This window comes from Armigeres subalbatus, chromosome 2, assembly GCF_024139115.2.
Source record: "Armigeres subalbatus isolate Guangzhou_Male chromosome 2, GZ_Asu_2, whole genome shotgun sequence".
In the NCBI taxonomy this organism is placed as follows: domain Eukaryota; kingdom Metazoa; phylum Arthropoda; class Insecta; order Diptera; family Culicidae; genus Armigeres; species Armigeres subalbatus.
The window spans coordinates 426,399,583-426,423,462 of record NC_085140.1 but is presented as its reverse complement, the minus strand read 5'-3'; the positions used below and the strand labels follow the sequence as shown (position 1 = coordinate 426,423,462).

At 40.2% G+C, this 23,880-nt stretch overlaps 1 protein-coding gene across 4 annotated transcripts in view; it reads left to right on the top strand.

Annotated features, from left to right (window-relative positions):
* Nucleotides 1-23,880, top strand: part of LOC134217890 (angiotensin-converting enzyme) — a 531,134-nt gene that overhangs the window by 504,987 nt on the left and 2,267 nt on the right. For all 4 annotated transcript variants that reach the window (XM_062696724.1, XM_062696721.1, XM_062696723.1 and 1 more), the window contains exon 10: nt 7,069-7,209. In XM_062696724.1, coding sequence (XP_062552708.1) covers nt 7,069-7,209 — 141 coding nt within the window. The remainder of the gene's footprint in view (nt 1-7,068; nt 7,210-23,880) is intronic.

Here is a 23,880-nt window from a genome sequence, read left to right as displayed (position 1 = left end):
GTAGCGTGTGGTTGGCCAGGTTGGCCCCCGCCAAGGGCGCCAGTCTTTAGGGGGCGCCGAAATCGCGGATTACGCTATAAGAAAAAGACACATTTATTTAGTTTAGGGCCATTTACTTTAGTTTAGGGCCAACTCAATTGACTGTGGGTTGTTTCAATGATAGAGATATTTGCTTTTATTTCCACATCAACATGTTATATGGATTGGTTTTAGTTTCGACTGCTATTCCGATTTCTTAAAAGCTTTCGAAACCAGTTACAAGAGGTCAGTAGAAATAAAAACAACAATATTGTATTATACAAGTTATTTGAAAATGAATTTTGATACCAACATTCTGTGAATCGGATTATTTCAAATTTTAGCTATTACATATTAGGGCCGCCGAGGGAATTCCGGAACCATAACGTTTAATAGAAGTGAGCACAATTTACACTTAAATTCATTGGTTTGAATTTATTCAGGTGGATTAAGTGGATAATTAAAGGATTACATCCATAATAAACCGATTGACCAAATTCAAAAGTGACTTTTGTTCTTATATCCAGAAGTATTGGTGTGGATTTTTGTGTATATTTTTTTTTTTGAGATTTTGAACATCGATCAACCAAGAGTTTGAATTTGATTTAATTTGTCACAACTGGATCCAGTGGTCCAAGCTATCGAAAGACCCACTCCGAAATTAAATTTTAGGTTCAATGGCAATTCCCGGCTATCAACCAACCAACTGCGAAAAATGGTTTTCCCGGATCGACTAGATCCGTTAAAAACTCTGACCTTCGACCATCTCATCCCAGAGTGGAACTTTATTAGCCCAGTTAGCTTCAGAAGTGGTTTCAAACTACCGTCAGACCCACTCCAGAATTGGATTTTCCTTGGCCCGAAAAGTTCCGACAACGATTCTGATCATCGACCGACGCATTTTAGAGCTGGATTCTAGGGGAACTGTTCCGATATCCATCTCACTGTACATATATCCATCTCATCGCTAAACGAAGAAATACGGCACCAAATTCGTCGCTTCTTTTTGTCAACATGCGTGCTCAATGCTAAAAAAATAACGAAAATAATAAACAAACCAAATTCCTTTCCATTGCTTTGTTTTTGATGGGATGAAAATAGGAGCTATGAGATGAAGTGCCGAACCGTTCCCCTATTTACTCAACTAGAGTTAGCAGTGCTTATGCTCTGAAAAAAAGCCTCGCCATTTTTAATGAACTTCCAACACGGCTCTGGAAGGTCCCTTACATAATTTGTGAAAAAATCAAAAAAGTATCACCAAATTGAAGAAAATCTCTGGAGAATGTACTGCAATTCACGTGACAACTTTCAGGAACTAATGATTGCAGAATATGAATGTTATTTAAAAATGAAACCACTAAACCTTCTAATTTTACTTTTTGGTGAATTTCAAATTGTTTCTGAATGTTAAATGTAAAATTTTCATTTTTTTTATTCGTAAGAGAGGGGCGCCAAATCATGGTTTTGCCAAGGGCGCTGGCAGTTCACGCTACGGCTCTGGCACTATGTAACACAACTTCTCGTTGACGACTACCATAACCGATGTCTTCACGCTATTAACGAGACGGTGCTCAACAATATGAGACGGCGGATTTACTTCCCAGCACTACGAAATTTGATTAAGCAGGTATCCAGAAAATGCCTTCAGTGCTGAATATTGAAAGCAACGTCATCCTCTCATGACTCCACTTCCCACAGTACGCTTGACGTCGCTCATCCGACCATTTACCAATACCGATGTCGACTACAATTCCCGTCCACTAACCCACGTGCCATTGGACAAAGAGCCACTCACCCCAAATCACTTCGTTCTGTATGGAACCCATGGAATGATTCAGCCCCAATCTCCCTTAAGTGAAGGACGTGCGACACTTCGTGATAGTTGGAAATTGGCGCAAAACCTTCTGGATCAGTGGTGCTCAGCACTTTGGGCGTTTTTTTCCTTAAATTGCTTCTCACACAATAGAAAGGAGCTTTGACCATATAAATTAGCACTTGATCGAAAGCTTCCAAATATATCTATCTGCTGAGGGTAGTAAAATGGATATTAGTGTCGATTTCACTCCGTATGAAACGATCAAAGTAAAACAAAAGTGCGGCCCGCGGGCCGCAAGTTAATTTTACTTTGAACAAGTCGTACGGAGTGATTTTAGCACCAATGCTCGTTTTATTATCCTCAGCTGATAGCTATATTTGAGAACTTTCGTCCAAGTGCTAAGGTGTAAAGTGAAAGCTCATTTTTATTGTGTGACAAGCGGATTAAGGGAGAAAACGCACAAAATGCTGAACACCACTGTTCTGGATGAATTTTGGAGAAGGTGGATCCGTGAGTATTTGCCAGAAATAACAAGGCGTACCAAGTGGTCTACGTTAGTAAGACCGTTAGAAGTAGGGAATGAAGTCATAATTTTCAACGAAACCAGACGAAATGGATGGGAAAGAGGTAGGATACTTGAAGTAACGAAAGGCAAAAATGGTCAGGTACGTAGAGCAATAGTACAAACCACAAATGGAGTACTAACACGTGCGGCGGTGAATCTAGCTTTGTTAGACATTGGTATAGCAAAAAGTCCTTAATGGGGAAGGGTCATTTGGCCGAAACACATTCGGCTCAAAGCTATTGGCCGAAAGGGTTGTTTGACCGAAAGGGTCATTTGGCCGAAAGGATCATTTGGCCGAAAGGGTCGTTTGGCCGAAAGGGTCGTTTGGCTGAAAGGGTCATTTGGCCGTTTGACCGAATGGGTCATTTGGCCGAAAGGGTATTTTAGCCGAAAGGGTAATTTAGCCGAAAGGATCATTTGGCCGAAAAGGTCGTTTGGCCGAAAGGGTTGTTTATCAGAAAGGGTCGTTTGGCCGAAAGGGTTATTTGGCCGAAAGGGTCATTTGGGCGAATGGGTCGTTTGGCCGAAAGGGTCATTTGGCCGAAAGGGTCGTTTGGCAGAAAGGGTCGTCTGGCCGAAAGGGTCATTTGGCCGAAAAGGTCATTTAGCCGAATGGGTCATTTAGCCGAATAGGACATTTGACCGAATAGGTCATTTAGCCGAATAGTTTATTGAAAAGAGAGAAATCAGGAATGAGTAGAAAGACATCTCACTACCCACTTCGCACTACTCACTTTGTACAGTGAGAAGCGCGAAGTGAGTAGTGAGACGTCTCACTACTCACTTCGCGCTTCTCACTTTTTACAGCGAGAAGTGAGAAATGAGGAGTAAAAAGTGAGACGTCTCTCTTCTCATTCCTAACTTCTCACTTTTCAATAAACTATTCGGCCAAATGACATTTTCAGCCGAATGACCCTTTCGGCCAAATGACCCATTCGGCCAAACGACCCTATCGGTCAAATGATACTTTTGGCCAAACGACCCTTTCGGCTTAATGATACTTTCGGCCAAACGACCCTTTCGGCCAAATGATCCTTTCGGCCAGATGACCCTTTCGGCCAAACGACCCTTTCGGCCAAATTACCCTTTCGGCCAAACGACCTTTTCGACCAAATGAGCCTTCCGGTCAAATGACCCATTCGGATTCGGTAGAAGAAGAGTACTAAAATGTAGGTCGCTCATATTTAGAGTAGAATTGTTATTTAACTGAATTTGCTAAATAAATTTAATGTATAATGTTAATTTTATTTGTCACCAGCAGACCCGACGAACTTCGTTTCACCTAAAATTGATTTATTCTCTGATCAATTCCCGCATTGAGAAAAAAAAATGGTGTTTCATTTGTATGGGCGCCCTTCTTCCCAAAGGGGGGAGGGGTCTCGAACCGTCTTAAGAACCTTCCCCGGCCCCAGAAACCACTGCATACAAATTTTCACGCCGATCGGTTCAGTAGTTTCGGAGTCTATAAGGTTCAGACAGACAGAAATTCATTTTTATGTATATAGATAAGACGAGATAGTATTATCCTAATGAATTTCCCAACTTGATATATATAGTAAGGCCGTCTTCTTTGTCTCGTACTTGAGTAGTTCTGCAAACCTGCTTTCTTAAGGGACCATACACTAATTACGTAAGAAATGTGCATGGGATTTTCAACCCCCCTCTACCACATGTAAGATATTCCAATACAAATATTTTTTTATTTATAATATTATGAGAAAATTGCAGACCCTCCATCTCCCCATAAGTGCTTACGTAATTAGTGTATGACCCATAAGAAAAGTGATCAATTTTCGTTAAGCTCTGAAAACCATATTTGCCATATTTGCATGTTATAACCTGACTAGTACACTTTTATAATTGTCAATCGATATTTGTGCTTTTCAAACACTGTATAAACTAGTATTATTTAGCTTTCTAGGAGAGATCAACTATGATGGTGATATTTGAGGTTATGGCTTTCAGTCTTCTTATGCTCAAAAACGGGTTTTACGTTTTTATCCGACGTTTCGGTTACATATATTGTACCTTTATCAAGGAGTTAGCTAAGTCCCGTTTTATTGTTACATTGTCTTAGCATAGAACGTTTTGTCACAACTTTATGTTAAATCGCCCCCTCTATTTTTCGGTAGGGGCTGCGAAATTGAATTTATCCGGGCACCAGGAACTATCGTGTAGTACGTTTTTAGCGCCACTTCTATTCTGTTTGTATCGAACTGTGTTGTGATGGCGTTTCTGTCTGACTGTTCTGTCTGTTCTGACTTGATAAAGGCTCCTTGATAAAGGTACAATATATGTAACCGAAACGTCGGATAAAAACGTAAAACCCGTTTTTGAGCATAAGAAGACTGAAAGCCATAACCTCAAAAAAGTATTATTTAGCTTTATAAGCCATTCTATTTAAAAAATAAATCTAAAATGTAATATAATACGACGTCATGACCTTGTTTCTCCGGTTTTGAACATGCTCTTGCTTGATAGCTGCGCTTTTTTTCTATGAGGAAAGAAAGGCCTGACCTACACCCATCATGGATCAGTTCACCTTGAAACATCAGCGACCACCATTTGTTGAATGGCCAATGGATCTAACGGGTATTTGGCGAAATCAAACTGGTTGACGATTAAAAAAAACAATGATTTGCAAATTCAGGTTTGCATGCCAACAGTCACTCAAACCAAGATTTGCGGAATGTCAATCACAAGACACGAAGAATCTTCAACTGAGATTTGAATACGTACATAGGTATACGAATCTGATGAAGGCATGAAGAAAGTAGCATAATTGAACAAATTAGCAAAAAATCCAGATTAAAAAATAAGTTATAAGTAACAATAGAATATGAAAATACTGCAATTAGTGAACGACATTCACTAATTATGTTGCATATATACCCCAAAGTTGTTTCTGCTTCAAGTCCGCAGCCGGCCAATTTCTTCTTGAACTTTCAAGAAATCAGGCGCCGGCTTGTCATATAATATAAACAATTATTTGCATTGCATCCAAAAACCAGACCATTACCAATTACCAGTCTATAATTCTCGACAAAGCTGAGAAATTCCTAGAGAATTTTTGACTGAATAATTGTGCTATTGTCCCACCGAAATATTTTGCAATAATATCAAATCACATTGTAAACATCGAGTGCAGGAACATTCACTAAGGGACAGTTTGTTATAAATCTGTATAGACGAATCAAACTATTTTTACCAAGAAACAGATTAGAACGAATCGCTACCGGCATTTTAAGCACGACACTGCGATTCGATCAACCATCAACCGACTCCATAAATTGTTACCTAATGAGCACTTGATCCTGCACGCTGATAGCCGCCCCTATGCCATTTTTTTAACGCCAAACAATTTTTTCTCCCAACCTGGTTGGAGCAAAAATTCAGGAAGCGTTCCAAACTACCAAATCAGCATCAGCACCTCTCACGCTGCCAGCGCCGGCACATTGCATTCAAGAGGACAGCAAAACCTTTCGCCCAATCAGCCATCAATCACCCGCCGACTGTGCGCATTCTGTCAGCGTCAGCGTCAGTTTGGCCCGATTGCACACACATTAAATTCCGAGGCAAAACGTATCATTATCCGACCGTTTGCAATAATGTTTCGGATTAGTTTGCCTACACGTCCGACTAACCGCTGAAAAGTGCTTCAAATCTTTGCCCAGGTGGGTATTAACCTCTCAACGTTAGACCCAAGGTGAGGTGAGGCTACGTTCCGCTACCAACCGAAACCAACAACGGGCTTGATTTATGCTCGTCCGAAGTGGCTCTTTCCAAATCTCCTCATACTGATTTGGATCGCAGGCGCCAAAAGCACTTCTGACCGACTTAACTCCGGCGTGAACATCTACTTCGGTGCTCATCTCGAAGCAGTCGAAATGTGCGATCGGTGGCGAAAATCAACAACTTATTAATATACTTGAGTATTGTTGCTAATGAGGATTTGCAAATATTAGCAATCAGCAAAAATACACTAATCCAGTGCGTTTGATAAGTGATCATCTAGTGATCAGGAGCAAAAACATAAAAAAACTATTAACGTATTGTCCATTTCGTCGTCGAATATATTTGGATCTTTCGAATTATGAAACTACTAGTTTCGGAACCGTCTCACATTAATAAATTTGAATGTAATATAAAGCGATGCCATTAACCTTGTTCCTACTCGCGCTCTTGCTTGGTAGCTGCGCATCTTTTCTATGAGCCAAAAAAGCCGCACCGTCCCATTATGGATCATTCGTCCTTGAAATTCCAACGAAGGCCGTTTGCTGAATGGTCAAATGGATATAACGGGTGTTTGATCTTGTAAAACTGGTCGGCCGTAAAAAATGTTGCGCTGCTCATGGTTTGCAATTCCGGTTTAGGACCACACGATTTGGCTGCTAAGGGTAACAGCCGCTTGCTCAAAGATTTGCGGAACGCCCCGATTATTTGGACACATAATACCGGGCAGTCAAATGTGAGACACCGAAGAAGGTCGATAGTTGAGATCCAAATATACGCATGTGTGAAAAAATAAACATAAAACTAAAGTGGATTAAGTGGTTTAATTATGAACTACTCCTTTCGGGCTCATAGGATTATCGTTGGTAGAGCCAGCATTCTCATAATGGTGAAGATGGAATCACTAATATTTTACTTGCTTCTATTTCAATTACAGATACTTCTTCTCCAACGTCCTGCAATTCCAAATTCATCGGGCAATGTGCACAGCTTCCCGCCAGTACGACCCACAGGATCCCAGTAAACCACTGCACAAGTGCGACATCTATCGACAACCGGCGGCAGGAAACATACTAAAGTGAGCTCCCTTTTTGCGTTTTCACTGCTATTTTCAATATTTAAAAAATAGAGACACTGCAGGTAGGGAAGAACAGTGCATAACGCACGCACGGAGAAAAATGGCCTCACTCATAAAATCACTCATATCAATCTGTTGTAGGACATTTATAAACTTATTACCATAACAATTCAATATTCAAGGTCGTGTCAAGTACGAGACACTGAGGACGACCTTACTGTTGAGGTCGAAATACGTATCTGTTAAGGTACAATTAAGTGGTGGAGTTAAATGGGATTGTACAAACTCGTCTTATGACAAGTGAAGACATTCCACTGAAAAGCCCAAAATAATTTTCTTAACAATTCAATATTAGTTATTCATTAATAAACTGCAATGAAAAAAATGAGCAAAATTCCATCATATCCACCCAAATTTAAAGATTTGCAATGTTTACACTCCGCCCGTAAGATTGTCGTTCAATCCATTAAAGAAAAACAACAACCATGCGTTCCTCATTTTTTTCTTCTTTTTTTTTTTTGCTTGTTATCTAATACATGCATTCATCTCTTAAACAAGGTGTTCCGTGTTTTCTTAACACTATCATCCTTATTTGCTATGTTATATTTTTAGTTATTATTAATACATTTCAATTGCCTCTGGCAGTTAGGATTTTTCCTCTGGTTGAATTGAACCATGTAGGAATTACAATGTTTTCAACTTAAACTAAACTTAACCTATTTTATACTAAGGGTACAAGGAGTTAATCGTTGCAACGATTTTTGTCTAAAATTGGGAATTACTTTGTTGGACATTTGTTGCAATGTCTCAATATTAGAAATTCTATGAAGTTCATTGGTACTATACCACGGAGGCAACTTCAGAATCATTTTCAGAATTTTATTTTGAATCCTCTGAAGTGCCTTCTTTCTGGTATTGCAGCAACTAGTCCATATTGGCACAGCATACAACATGGCAGGTCTAAAAATTTGTTTGTAAATCAAAAGTTTGTTCTTAAGACAAAGTTTTGATTTTCTGTTTATAAGTGGATATAGACATTTAATATATTTGTTACATTTGGCTTGAAGGCCTTCAATGTGATTTTTAAAAGTTAATTTTTGGTCCAGCAGAAGTCCTAAATATTTGGAACCCCATTCATAGTGACAATATGTCTGCTAGATGGTTTCAAATAAGAAGCTCTCGGCTTATGTGGGAAAATTATAAGCTGAGTTTTGGAAGCATTCGGGGAAATTTTCCATTTTTGCAAGTAAGTGGAGAAAATATCCAAACTTTTTTGCAATCTACTACAAATGACACGAAAGCTTCGCCCTTTGGCTGAGAGACCTGTGTCATCTGCAAACAAAGATTTTTGACACCCTGGTGGTAAATCAAGTAAGTCAGAAGTAAAAATGTTATACAATATGGGCCCCAGTATGCTGCCTTGGGGACACCAGCCCTTACAGGTAATCTATCAGATTTAGAATTCTGATAGTTTACCTGCAGTGAGCGATCTGATAAATAATTTTGGATCAGTTTAATGATGTACAGAGGAAAATTAAAATTCATCAATTTTACAATCAAACCTTCATGCCAAACACTGTCAAATGCTTTCTTTATATCAAGAAGAGCAACTCCAGTCGAATATCCTTCAGATTTGTTGAGCCGAATTAAGTTCGTAACTCTTAATAACTGATGAGTGGTTGAACTCACTTCATCCAAATTAGTTCCCAACGAAGGGTCAAAAACATTCTCTTGATTGATAATGTCTTCGAAACTCCGTGTAACCTGATCCTCAATTGGACTAGTGAGACCTAGACTAAAATTATGGGCACTCTCGAACTGCTGAGCAAGTTTTTGAGCCTTTTCGCCATTTATTAATAAAATGTTATTTTCCTCTTTAAGCGCTGGAATTGGCTTTTGAGGTTTTTTAAGAATTTTCGTTAATTTCCAAAAGGGTTTCGAACTGGGATCCAACTTCGAGACTTTATTTTCAAAGTTGGTAATTCTCAGAATAGCGAAACGTTTTTTTTTTTTTTTGAGATTTCAAATGTCACAGGAAGGTGATCAGAGTCAAAGTCAGCATGAGTTACCAATTGGCCACACAGCTGACTCGAATTCGTTAAAACAAAAGATATTTTAGTTACTAGATAAAGATTGTCGCTGTCGTCGCTGTCCGGAACATCTTTTGCGGACGAGGATAGGGGATCTAAATTTCAATGAAGGGAAAATACATACGATTTGACAGTTAGGTACCACACATGTTTCGGACAGCAGAACATAGGGAACCGAAGCGACAATCTTTATCTGGTAACTAAAATATCTTTTGTTAAAACCAAATCTATTGTCGAAGGATTTCGAGTGGATAAAAAACAAGTTGGGCCATTGGGATATTGAATAGTATAATATCCCGCAGAACAATCTTCAAATAAAATTTTGCCGTTGGAATTGCTTTGACCATTATTCCATGAACGGTGTTTGGCATTGAAGTCACCAATTACGAAGAATTTTGATTTGTTGCAAGTCAGAATTTGAAGATCAGCTTTCAACAAATTCTTTTGCTGCCCATTGCATTGAAAAGCCAAATAGGCTGCAATGAAGGAAAATTGTCCAAAATTTGTTTGAACAGAAACTCTTCTTCTTCTTCTTCTTGGCATTACATCCCCACACTGGGACAGAGCCGCCTCGCAGCTTAGTGTTCATTAAGCACTTCCACAGTTATTAACTGCGAGGTTTCTAAGCCAGGTTACCATTTTCGCATTCGTATATCATGAGGCTAGCACGATGATACTTTTATGCCCAGGGAAGTCGAGACAATTTCCAATTCGAAAATTGCCTAGACCGGCACCGGGAATCGAACCCAGCCACCTTCAGCATGGTCTTGCTTTGTAGCCGCGCGTCTTACCGTACGGCTAAGGAGGGCCCCAACAGAAACTCCTAAGGTTTCAAAAACTTTGGTTTCAAACGAAGAAAATAATTTATGTTTGATACGTCTATGAATGACAATGGCGACCCCACCACAGGCGCTGTCAAGACGATCATCTCTGTAGATAAAATAATTTGGATCTATTTTAATGGAGAGTCCTGGTTTTAAATAAGTTTTTGTTATAATGGCAATATGCACATTATGAACTGTTAGGAGTTGAACAATTCATCTTCCTTACCCTTTAGAGAGCGGGCATTCCAATTTAGAACTTTCACACAATTATTTGGATCCATTAAAATGGAGTCCGATAACAATTTTTTGTGTGTACTTTATACCAATGTGAACAGGTTCAGGAATGGTATTTGCTTTGAACATTGCATCAATCATGTGATGCAATTGTTCAGTTAAAAAATCAAAATCGGAAGCAGTCATGCTACCTGAATCGGCAACATGACCGTTATTTTCCGTTGGGACATGGGTATAAACCTCATTATGAGAAGAGAAATTTTGTCTACCAGCAGCGATGTTTGCATACGTAGGTACATTGGAAAAATTGGAATTTACTGAAGTGCTTGCTACCCGTTGAGGAGCGGCAAAATTTGTTCGTGAATTGTGGTGGGTATGAATTGCTCGACCGGTAACTGGTTTTGAAATTTGAGCGTTTGAAAAATTTCTACCCGTCGAATCTGGGATCCGATTGGAATTTCCCGACATCAATTTTGCACGGGAATTCAAAACTTTTTTGCGTGAAGGGAATTCCCAGAAATTGGATTTATGATTGCCCCCACAATTTGCGCACTTAAATTTATTGGAATCTTCTCTCACAGGACAGGCGTTCTTGGCGTGAGAGGTTCCACCACAAATCATGCCTTTAGCATCCATGTGACAATGTTTGGTTCCATGACCCCTCTTTCGGCAATTACGGCACTGGTTGGGGTTTTGGAAATTTCCCCCAGGCCTGCGGAAATGTTCCCATGTAACACGGACATGAGACATAATACAGGCCTTTTCCAAACTTTTCATATTATTTAGTTCACTTTTGTTAAAATGAACTAAATAAAATTCTTGAGAAATGCTTCTCTGGGGAGTACCAGAGTGAGATTTCTTTTTCATCTTAATTACTTGGACTGGCGCAAATCCAAGTAATTGAGAAATTTCAATTTTAATCTCATCCAGTGATTTATCATCACTGGGGAGACCTTTCAAGACGACTTTGAACAATCGCTCAGTTTTGTCGTCGTATGTGAAGAATTTATGGCGCTTCTCAGTTAAATACTGAAGAAGACGTTTGCGATCGTCAAAGGATCCCGGCAAAACGCGGCAGTCACCCTTCCTAGCAATCTGAAATGAAACCTTGATCCCTTGAAGGTTACTCAGAATTTCATTCCGAAAGCCAGAAAACTCGGCAACAGATACCACAATTGGCGGAATCCTTTGCTTTTTCGCATGGATCAAAACACCTGGGCTAGAGGTAGATTCGATTTGCTCAAATTCGTCATTAATGAAATCGAACTGATTGCTCAGTTCGATAGGAGAAGAAATAATGTCAACGTTAGAGTTAGAAGGAATATCTAAAGTCTCCACCTTCCTTCTATTTTTTCCGCGCTTGGGAAGGACGGTCTTGAAACCTTGTTTCTTTGAAGGAAGTGGAGAATTCAGAGACTCCCCCTTCCTCTTGTTTTTATTAATGCTCATTGCTGAGCGTGGAGACGTGACCTTCTAAGAGGTTTTTTTCCCAGAACGGTGTCCCTGCAGGATTACCACCGCTTGTCGGAATTTTACTTCCGCAAACGGGTCCAACGTAAAACGAAGGCACGGGTCCTTGCAAAGATCGTAACGGGATCAGTGGGTACAAATAGCGCGGAGAAGCACCGTTGAAATTAAAATAGCTTCAAGTAGTATTAAAAACTTCCTTCCGCAAAGAGAGAAAGAACCCCACAGCACGAAAGCACGATGCGGTCTGATGCGTTCCTCATTATTTTTCATTTTACACCACCATTCGGGTGTTTTGCCCCTGGCCTATTTCTAAAACAGTATGAAAACTGTGTTGTTTTGAATAAAAGATCAATGTGAAATGTAGCTGGTTTCGTAAAGTTTGCGTCTACATGTTGCAATGGTTCGGTACTTTTGTTTACATTAGTAAAAATCATCAAAAAGCTTTTGGACTGTTCTCCCCTATTTAAGTTCATCGTCCATTTACTAGAACTCCACAATAGCAGAACGTTTCTCTTGAGCTTACGATTTGATACGGATGAGTTTGGCAAAAAAAGTTGGTTTTCGAGACGTAAAACCTTGCCTTAATACTCATACCATAATACTAAAATGATTGACATTTATTCAAATGATCGACACGGCGATACAAAGCTCGAATTAGTGCAGCAGCAAATCGTATATGCAACCAGTGAAACTGCAAGTGCATCACATGCATATGGCTTGCACTTGTTTGTCCCGTTTTGCATCCACAGTGTGACCACAGAAGAATATATGCGTTGTCCACTGTCATCATTTACGCCACTTGGCACACTCATCGCACTGAATGAGCCAAGAAAAATATGACTCTTATTGATCGCGAAATGTCCAGCCCCTTTCCACACGAAACTCCCACGCCGCGCAGTCAGTGGTGGAAAACCGTCAACTTAGTTGTTGATGGGTTGCAGCGTTGCACTGATTCCCATCAAATCGATTCCGTGCATTGCACCACCGAGCGCTAGGGATGCTCACTGATCAGCTTTTTCGAATTTGACTTATCTTCAGAAGTTTCTTTAAAAGTGAATCTAAAACTGTAAAAATACATATTGAAAATAATATTGAAATTACCAGAGATGGCAGAGAACAAAACCAGCAGAACCATCCGACCACCCCTCACGCGCAAAGCCATTTCTTCACCATTTCGTTCACGAGGCTACTCATCATGATGGGCATTCAACGTGACATTGCGCAACCGTTTGACGACGTAGTTGTTGTCCACGGCGAAGACACAGAAGAACCGCATCCCGGCTTCACTATGGGATATTATCGCACCAATAGGTAGTCAACAGTTTAAATGCATTTATTTCTGAATGTTTTCCAGTTTTCGGCTGTGGCTCCAGGTCATCAACGAAACCTTTTAAAAGTATTTTTGTTACATAGGGTATAAGGCTCAAACCTTATCCTATTATGCTGTGGTTGAGCACATTTATCAATTTAAATATTCATAAATTGAATATCTAGCCGCAATTATGCCACCAAACAGCTTTCTTAGGGAAAAAGAGGGTAAAATCGACACCTTAAGTAACTTTACAGTTCCCCAATCTGTGAAGCAATTTTCCGGTCTAGAAATTTCATACAAGCATACTTTGGCTTTGGAGTTTTCGAAAGGAAAGTGGTGCGTACCATCTATGGTGGGGTGCAGATGGCGGACGGTACGTGGAGGAGGCGAATGAACCACGAATTGCATCAGCTGTTGGGAGAACCATCCATCGTTCACACCGCGAAAATCGGACGACTGCGATGGGCCGGGCACGTAGCCAGAATGTCGGACAGTAACCCGGTGAAAATGGTTCTCGACAACGATCCGACGGGCACAAGAAGGCGAGGTGCGCAGCGGGCAAGGTGGATCGATCAGGTGGAAGATGACTTGCTGACCCTCCGTAGACTGCGTGGTTGGCGACGTGTAGCCATGGACCGAGCCGAATGGAGAAGACTCTTATATACCGCACAGGCCACTTCGGCCTTAGTCTGAATAAATAAATAAATACTTTGGCTCTTCATGCATCAGTCCATGAGCACAATCGACCATCAGGACAATATTTCTTGATAGAATCTGATTTATGATGAAAACGCGAACAGTCCATCTTCCAGCCCAACCAGCTGGGGTGCGGGTAAGATCGACACCACATGAGGGTAAAACCGACACATCAAGTCGTTATGGAATCGAACATCAGAACAATTCTAAATGATGTTACAACATAATTGATACGTTGATACTCCAAAGAATTTTTCGTGAAGATACTAATTAGTTCCATGAAAATTCCATACAATATCTTGTTGAAATTTTGAAAAGCTCTCCGTAAAAACTAAGCGTGAAAATCCCGTTGAAATTCAAAAAAAATCTAATTGAAATTGAATTTTTGAACAAAAAAGAGTCGTTTGGCAGAAAGCCACAAGGCTGAAAGTTGTTGGGCCGAATATGTCGTTTAACCGAAAAGACTATTTGGTAGAAGCCTTCCCGAGCAAACCGATAATCTTATTTTAATGTTGTGAAATACTCGATTATGTTTACTTAACTTGATATCTTTTTGGTCGTTTTAACGGTTAAAATAACAAAACGTAATAGCAGAAATATCTTACTGTGACATTAACTATTCCTGCTGTGGATGAGAGCAAATCGAACACTAATTTTGATATTGGTTTCCGATAACATAATAAGTACACAGTTTGATGTCATATCATTCAATTTAGTATTCTACAGCAAAATGAGATCAAAATATGCAATCAATCATAATGAATCATACATGTTTGAAAACGAATTATGATTCAATTTGATGTCGATATCAAAATATGTTTTCTATATGATCTCATTATGTTTTCAGACTTTACTAGGATATCTAGTCTAAAGTTATTTGGCCGAGAATGTCATTGGGTCGAACAGTTCCTTTGGCTAAAAAAATCGTGAATATGTCCTTCGGCCGAAAGAGTCGTTTCGTCGAAAGTGTCGTTCGGCTGAATTGGTCATTTTGAATATTTTCAAGGCAATAACGGATCTTTTGATTTTCGCCTCAAAATTTTAACGAATGGCTATTCAGCCATATGGCAACCCCATCCGGCGGCTTATTAAATTCAACAGCACAGACACGCACCCTGTGTAAAAGCTTATGGGCGCGCTGCTGCGCAATCTTTGCTTGCGCGTTACCACCGCGAAGAGCTGAGCGTTTTAGAAGAGCGCGACAATATAAGACGGTTAGTTTTTTTTTATCATTTATTAGAGTGATTTTTTCGCAGCAAGAAGTTCATCACTAAACGGCTAGTTTGGCATAGCCAACTTTAAAACATCGAAAAAAATGCTCAGAATTTTTGAAGATTTTTTTTGGATTTCTTTAGAAAATTCTTTATATTTTCGATTAGAAATTCTTGGTAAGTTCCATTGACCGGAAGCGACGGACGGCTGAACTGGCAATTTGGCCGAAAAAGCCGTTTGCCCTACCAGGTTGTCCGGCCGAAACGATCGTTGTCCAAAAATTCCATTTTGCAGAAAGTATTTTTAGACAGAATGGGCCATTTGGCCGAAAAAGTCATTTGGTCCAACGGGTAATAGAGCCAAATTTCAATGACTGATCCTCGTACTGAACAGGTAATAATGGTCAGAAATGGCCATTTGTTTGGCGAAATGGTCTTTTTGTCTATTGACCATTGAACAAACTTCCGTGGCCTCTCTATTTTTAAGTCGATACTGGCCTTTAGGCCAATAGACATCTAACCAGGTACCATTTAGCAAAACTGTTATCAGGTCAAAATTGGTTTGACCAAAAATGTAGTTTGGCCGAAAGCAATGGCTGTGGCAATGGCAAAAGGAAAATTTTGGCAGACTTGTAAAAAGTTGTTTACCCTAACTGTTTGGCTGGATTTGCTGTTTGGTCGTTTGACCGAATATAGATCATTTGACCAAAAATGCCGTTTGGTAAAAAATGTCATTCTGTAGAAAGAGCCATTTGGCCCAAAAATGTACTTTCTGCAACCTTCTTTGAAAAGTGTTGTTCGGCTGAATTGATCATTTTGCCAAAAAGACGTTTATCCGAATATCAATTCGGCTTAATGGGATTTGGTTAGATGGCTTTTGGCTTAAAGGCCAGTATCAACTTAAAAAGTAGAGAGGTTACGAAATTTCGTTCAAGGGTCGTTTGACAATTAGCCTTTTCAACGTAAATGTTATTAGGCCAAATGGATGGATATTTTGGATTAAATTACCCGTTCAGTTATTGACATTTGGCCGTATAACCTGTTGGCCTAAACTATATTTTCGGACAAATATTCCATTCTGCCAAACGACCATTTCGGCCAAACAGCATTTTTGGGCTAATAACCTATTCTTCCAAACGACCTGTTAGGGCAAACGACTATTTGGGCCAAATTACCAGTTCGGCCGTGTGTCGCTTGCGGCCAATGGGATTTTCCAACAATTTCTTATGGACAATACATTAGTCGTTCGATAACTGCAACATGTTTTGAAGCTCAGCTGTCTGATAACTGCAAAACTGATGTAACTATCGAAATGCTGCTAAAAGCATTGCAGTTAAATTACTTCCAGTTATCGAACGTCTAATGTACAAAGAGTTTCCCGTAGAAACCCAATAATTTTAAAACATTTTTTTTGTGACATTTTGAACAATCCTCCGCGGAAAATCTAAAGCAGTTTCCGTTAAACTTACGGACAATTTCTTGGGAACATTCCAGAGATTTTTTCTTGAAAGTCTGCCGCGGAAAATCTTAAGAAGTTTACTGTTTTATTGTTAGCCATGTCAAGCTAGCCGTCTTTATTATTCTAGACTGAGAAAGCCATTGGTTAAACACCCATTCTACCAACCGCACTCTCCTACAATTATTAAGAATTTTCTGTGAAAATTTCGAAGAATACTCAACAGAAATTCAACAGGAACTTTTCGTAAATTTCTGAAGTTTTTCCTGTTGAAGTTAAGAACTTTTTTTTGTGAAAATTCTGAAGTTTCGCATGCAAATTGCGACGATTTTTCTGCTTAAATTCCAATCAATTTTATTTGGGAATTACAAAGACCTTCTCTTGGTAATTCCAAAGATTGCTCGAAAATATTTTCCAAATTATGGAAAACTTATAGATTTTTCTGGAGAAGTACATTAGATTTTTCATGCGAAATTCAAAAGTTTTTCTTTTAATGTCTTGAAAATATCCCGAAAAAATGCAAAAAATTTTTTTTAGAAAAACGTAATGAAAAAATCACCACGCCGATTCACGCCGCCGGCTGGAATGGCTTTCGGCGTGAGGTCAAAAACGCCGCCGCCGCCGACCAAAATTTTGACAAACGCCGTCGCCGACGAATATCGGACTGGCGCACACCTCTATATAGAGTATAAGAACGTTAGTAACAAATTTATGTACAAACTAGTGTAAATATTGACCTACACAGAGAAAAATAATGAAAACTAAATAGCGCGTAAAAAATAAAGACATGGAGAATTACACTATTTTGGGCATTATGTCAGTTTCTATAGCATACATCATATAAAAAGTGACATAATGCAATGGAAATTACATACAATCTGGCGATAATATCGTTTAAATTTACGCTCTTTTTGGCATTCCCTTTATGTGCATTACTTTCGTGTAAATTTCAACAACTTTTTCTATCTGTGTACATTTAAATTTCACTTATTTTAAAAAGTTGATTATAACGGCGATTTAAAATAAATGCGTATGGTCCAGTTATGACAATAAATGAAATTACTAGTTCCGTAGGTGACAAGCTACATGCTTAACGGTCTTTTAAATTTGTGTAATTCATCAAAGAATATTATGGCTGCGGCTGCTAATTTTCAGCAAGTTTGGCGAGATTTCCTATATGATTACGCCAAGATAAAGAATGCTTAAAAAAGCCTTGTGTTTGCCTCTGAACCTGAAGCCTGTGAAACGTTTAAAACAAATGATTTTGATTAAAAGCATGCGTTTTATAAGACGATCATATGATTCAAATGCAGAGACGATGAAATTCCGAGACCCGTCTCTTTCATAGACACATGATTGAAGATTCAGTATGTCGTATCAAGACCTCAGGAATTTGAGGAAAAAGGTGTTTCATTGGATACTAAATTTATTATTTAATAAGCAAAAAAAAGAAGATTTCTATGTCGGAGGCGAGCCAGCCTGGGGCTGCAAGTCTCCTTAATAAAGCTAATAATAAAAAAAAAAAAAAAAAAAAAAAAAAAAAGATTTCTATGTGCTATTGAGAAAGTTCGTTATCGGTAGTCATAGATCCGATAGATGAACAATTCAATACAATAGAGTTGGGAATCGTGTTTAACAAGTTTTATATCTATGTATGTTCGGAACAAAAATGTATTCAATTTTTGAATAGATGTGGCAATAAAATTAATGAAAACTTCTAAATTGCAATCGGTTCTGAGTTAGTTTCTGAAGATCGCCCAGCCATTCACTTCGAGTCGTTTTTGTCTTAAGAATTTTACCAATATTTTTTTTTCAAGTTCGTTCATTTGGTAGGCTTAGGCGTGTATAACCGTAAAGTGTCATGGTTCTTTGTGATATATACAATCAATTTCATTTTATTGTACAGTTAGTAAGAAAGAGATAGAAGCCAGTGTACTCATGGTTACTCGAGGTTATTTTACAATGTTTAAGGATGGACAGGGCTTAGAATTTGGGATCTGGAAATTTCACCTTCTCATCCGGACATTTGGCGTAAGGGACGATGTGGCGTGTCGTCGTACTCGAGGAATGGTTCGATGAAAGAAAAAAAACGAAATATTAGATTTTTATGTCAGAAGTACAAAGAAAACTTTAAATGGCCTGTATATAGACATCATCACGATCTCCCAAAACACCTCGAACTTCCCTGAAGGGTTGTTTACCTCGGGCCACTAGGGTATCCAATAATTGCACTCTGGAGTAATTTTCCGAGCAGAACCAAACTACGTGATCGATGTCATCATAACCGGCTCCCGCACCTTCATAAGTTGCTATCGACAAGGATTATTCTGTACAAATGTGCGTGGAACTATGGAAAATAGCCACCGTCCAAGTTCGTTGTGTGTCCAATTTCTTTGCCAACTTTGAAAAGTACACAGACGGACTAATGGGAAAAACTCGTTGCCCGAGAATTGTCTATCATAAACCTCACCTTCCTGTGCGCCCACCTTTGCCAGCGCCCATCCTGCCTTCTCATTGCCGTAAATTGAGCAGTGAGATGGGACCCAAACAAAGGTAATCTTGAATGATCTTTCGACCAAAGCACGCATCTGCTCTCTTATGTTTGTAAGAAAGTAAGATGCGTGCTTAACAGGTTTCATCGACCAGAGTGCCTCGATAGAACTAAGACTATCCGAGAAGATGAAATAATGGTCTACGGGTTGATTGGAAATTATCCCCAAAGCGAAGTTAATTGCTGCCAGCTCAGTAACATAAACTGAACACGCTTCCTGAAGTTTTCGGAAGGTGGTTGAAGTTACATTGAAAACACCGAAGCCAGTGGATCCGTTGATGCGGGAACCATTAGTAAAATATCTGTTGTTGCAATTGACATGTTCATATTTTTCAGAAAAAAGGGAGGGAATATATATTTGTCGAAGATGATCTGGTATGATCTGGTGGGGTCCTCCTTAGCCGTGCGGTAAGATGCGCGGCTACAAAGCAAGACCATGCTGAGGGTGGCTAGGTTCGACTCCCGGTGCCGGTCTAGACAATTTTCGGATTGGAAAATGTCCTCGACTTCTGAAGCCAATTGCTCCTTGTGCGCAAAGGCCAGCTGAATATCTGAACAAAGCAACACTAGACAATCATTTGTTCCATTGCCTTTTCGAAAACCAAACTAAGTAATTGAGAGTAATGCATTTTGTTCGACCCAATGGTCGACTCTTGAAAGGATCATTTTCTCCAAAAAATTTCTCATGCATGATAGCATGGCAATCGGTCGGTATGAATTGTGATTAGACGCTGGTTTCCAGGCTTTTGAATAGCTATTACTTTGACCTGTCACCATTCATGTGGCACAATGTTGTACTCCATGAAACAGTTGTACAGATCACGTAATCGTCTTTTTGCGATATCTGGGAAGTTTCAGCATTGAGAATGGTCCACCCAATGAACCGGGATCAGCGACTGATTCCCGAAATAGCGGTTCTGCTGGTACGTAATTTGGACAGACCTTTTTTGCGAATTTGAATATCCATCGATTGGAGTATTCTTCACTCTCGTTGGTGGAAATGCGGTTCCGCATGTTGCGGGCCGTTTTCCAAAGTGTTGTCATTGAGGTTTTTCGCGACAGTCCCTCGACAAAACGTCGCCAGTAGGTACGTTTTTTTACCTTGAGAAGATTTTTGAGCTTTCTTCCGAGCCTCAAGTACTCTTCAAAAAGTTTAAACCTTCCGTGTTTACGAAAAGCCTTGAAGGCATCAGATTTCTCAGAATACAACTTAGTATATTCATCATCTTATGACAGATGTATTTTGAACGCGTCGTTTCTGAGCTTCTAGTGCGCTTCTTTGAATCAACTCGGTAAGAAATCGATATTCATGCAGCGGTGGAAGAATATCAGTTGATTTAATACCAATTTTTACCGCCGATGCAAATTTTTGCCAGTCAATGTGCTTCGTGAGGTCGAGAGGAACATTAACTGGCTCAGATTGTTGATAGCCACTTTTAATTGTGGTGACTATAGGCATATGGTCACTACCATGGAGATCTTGAATTACCTTCCACATGCAATCTAATGATAGTAAATTTAATAAAGACAGATCAATACGGTTTTGTTGACCGTTTGGTCCTATTCGAGTTGCTTCACCAGTGTTCAAAATATTCAAATTTAAATCGTCACACAAATCATAGAAAATAGGCACTCTATAATCGTCATACCTTTCGACCTATCCAATACCATGTGCGTTCATATCACCCAATATCAATACTGGAGATGATAGGAGGGAGACTGCACTCCAAAAATGTCGACGATTTAGAGAGGCATTTGGAGGAATGTACACTGAAGCTATGCAAAGATCTTTATTCTTCACCTTTATTTGGCATGCAACGATCTCTAAGCCATTAACAGTCGGAATGGGAATTCTGTAGGAGTAAGGAGTAACACTTTTTGATCCCCAAAAGAACGCCACCATAATGATCATCCCGATCTTGGCGAATAATATTAAAATCGTGGAAGTTGATTTTATCTTCAGAAGAAAGCCATGTTTCACAGAGTGCAAATATATCGCAATCGGAATTGCGAATCAAAAACTTGAACACGTCTGATTTATTTTTCAGACTATGACAGTTCCTCTGCAACATAGTGATTGTATCTTGTATGGCCGTATTATCCATCGAAAATTACAATTTCTGCAAGAAGGGGCCATTAAACAGTCAATTGCTTCAGATAACTTTCAACGGTTGGTATAAAAAGGTCAATGATTAGTCTCAATGAATTCGGAATATTGAACAAATACAAAAAACCGTCCACAAGGTCCTTAAAGGAGATCAATCCTCGTTTAGACGGAATACTTTTTCTGGAAGTGCGAATAGCATTTTTTCTTTCATTGATTATCCTAACCGGATATTTCTTGGAAAAATCGGTTTTTGGTAATGGCGGAAATGTCTTGCTGCAACTATGATCTAAAGGAGCAGTAAGGACAGATTGCTTCGGGATTTTAAATAATCCCCCATTACCTTCAGATTTTGGCAAGCTTTTATGGATGACTTTTGTTCTCTTACGGCGCCATCCCGGGGAAGACGGTTGCTTCCTCTTTTCGGGCACGTGTACCTCCGAAGAATCATCCATATCAGTTACGTAGGAGTCCAATTCATCAATGGCAATGGAATCGTAGTAATCACTTACTCGAACGGCAGCTGAAATAGCAGCCGTGGCGGTGGTTGTGGCGGATGTGTCTTGCGACTTAACCATTTCCGCATACGACTGCTTGGAGCGCTGTACCAACGAGCGCTTCACTTTTTGGGAGCGCTTTTTGTACACAGGGCATTCTTGCAAACCATGGGGAGGATCCATGCCACAATAAGCGCACTTTGTAGCTTGTTGTTGACAGGACTCCTGCCTATGCTTTTCAAAACATTTGCCACAACGGGGCTTGTTGAGCTTGAGCTTGAGCTTGATTGACTGCTCGTAGTTGCTACTCCATTATGACCAGATCAGCTGTTCTTGCACAAGGAACCAACAGATGTTTGCTTGGGACTAGCACACATCTTCAATGTGCAAGTACTGGTGATCTCATTTGATAGGTCATACTGGCGCCTGCCACGTCAGAATGCAAGTCAATGTAGGGAAGGGGGAGGAAATGATGATGCAATCACTCGCCCACTGCAAGCCGAATATACCTCTGCACTTGCCACGAGTTCATGCGGAATTTGTTGGAATTTATGGGTTAGGTTGGAGAGGCAGAGGTCCGTCTTGGTTAACGAGCTGCCAATGTGATAGATAGGAGAAGGTAACTGATGGAATTTCTAATTGGATGTAGGAAACGAGCTGCATAGTTCATTTCCAATTCTAGCAGATTACTGTTAGAATACTCAAGTTGAAGGTATAGGAATAGTAATGGAAACGGTATGGAAGTCCATTTCCAGTTCTAGCGATTGCTAGAACATGAGAAATACAGAGAAAGATACAAAGTAGGAGAATGGAACGGACCTGGGATTGAACCCACGACCTCCTGCGTATGAGGCAGAAGCAGTAGCCATATGACTACCAAGCCCTCTTCGAAACAAGAGAGATCACGCACTGAACTGATTAATTTTATTACCGGCCGCGCAATGCAGAACACAATAATTCGTCCGACCACGCGATCGTTCTGCTGTCCGAAACATGAGAGATCACGCACTGAACTGAATAATTTTATTACCGGCCGCGCAATGCAGAACACAATAATTCGTCCGACCACGCGATCGTTCTGCTGACCGAAACATGAGAGATCATGCACTGTACTGAATAATTTTATTACCGGCCGCGCAATGCAGAACACAATAATTCGTCCGACCACGCGATCGTTCTGCTGTCCGAAACATGAGAGATCACGCACTGAACTGAATAATTTTATTACCGGCCGCGCAATGCAGAACACAATAATTCGTCCGACCGCGCGATCGTTCTGCTGTCCGAAACATGAGAGATCACGCACTGAACTGAATAATTTTATTACCGGCCGCGCAATGCAGAACGCAATAATTCGTCCGACCACGCGATCGTTCTGCTGACCGAAACATGAGAGATCACGCACTGAACTGAATAATTTTATTACCGGCCGCGCAATGCAGAACACAATAATTCGTCCGACCACGCGATCGTTCTGCTGTCCGAAACATGAGAGATCACGCACTGAACTGAATAATTTTATTACCGGCCGCGCAATGCAGAACGCAATAATTCGTCCGACCACGCGATCGTTCTGCTGACCGAAACATGAGAGATCACGCACTGAACTGAATAATTTTATTACCGGCCGCGCAATGCAGAACACAATAATTCGTCCGACCGCGCGATCGTTCTGCTGTCCGAAACATGAGAGATCACGCACTGAACTGATTAATTTTATTACCGGCCGCGCAATGCAGAACGCAATAATTCGTCCGACCACGCGATCGTTCTGCTGACCGAAACATGAGAGATCACGCACTGAACTAAATAATTTTATTACCGGCCGCGCAATGCAGAACACAATAATTCGTCCGACCACGCGATCGTTCTGCTGTCCGAAACATGAGAGATCACGCACTGAACTGAATAATTTTATTACCGGCCGCGCAATGCAGAACGCAATAATTCGTCCGACCGCGCGATCGTTCTGCTGACCGAAACATGAGAGATCACGCACTGAACTGAATAATTTTATTACCGGCCGCGCAATGCAGAACACAATAATTCGTCCGACCGCGCGATCGTTCTGCTGTCCGAAACATGAGAGATCACGCACTGAACTGATTAATTTTATTGCCGGCCGCGCAATGCAGAACGCAATAATTCGTCCGACCACGCGATCGTTCTGCTGTCCGAAACATGAGAGATCACGCACTGAGCTGATTAATTTTATTACCGGCCGCG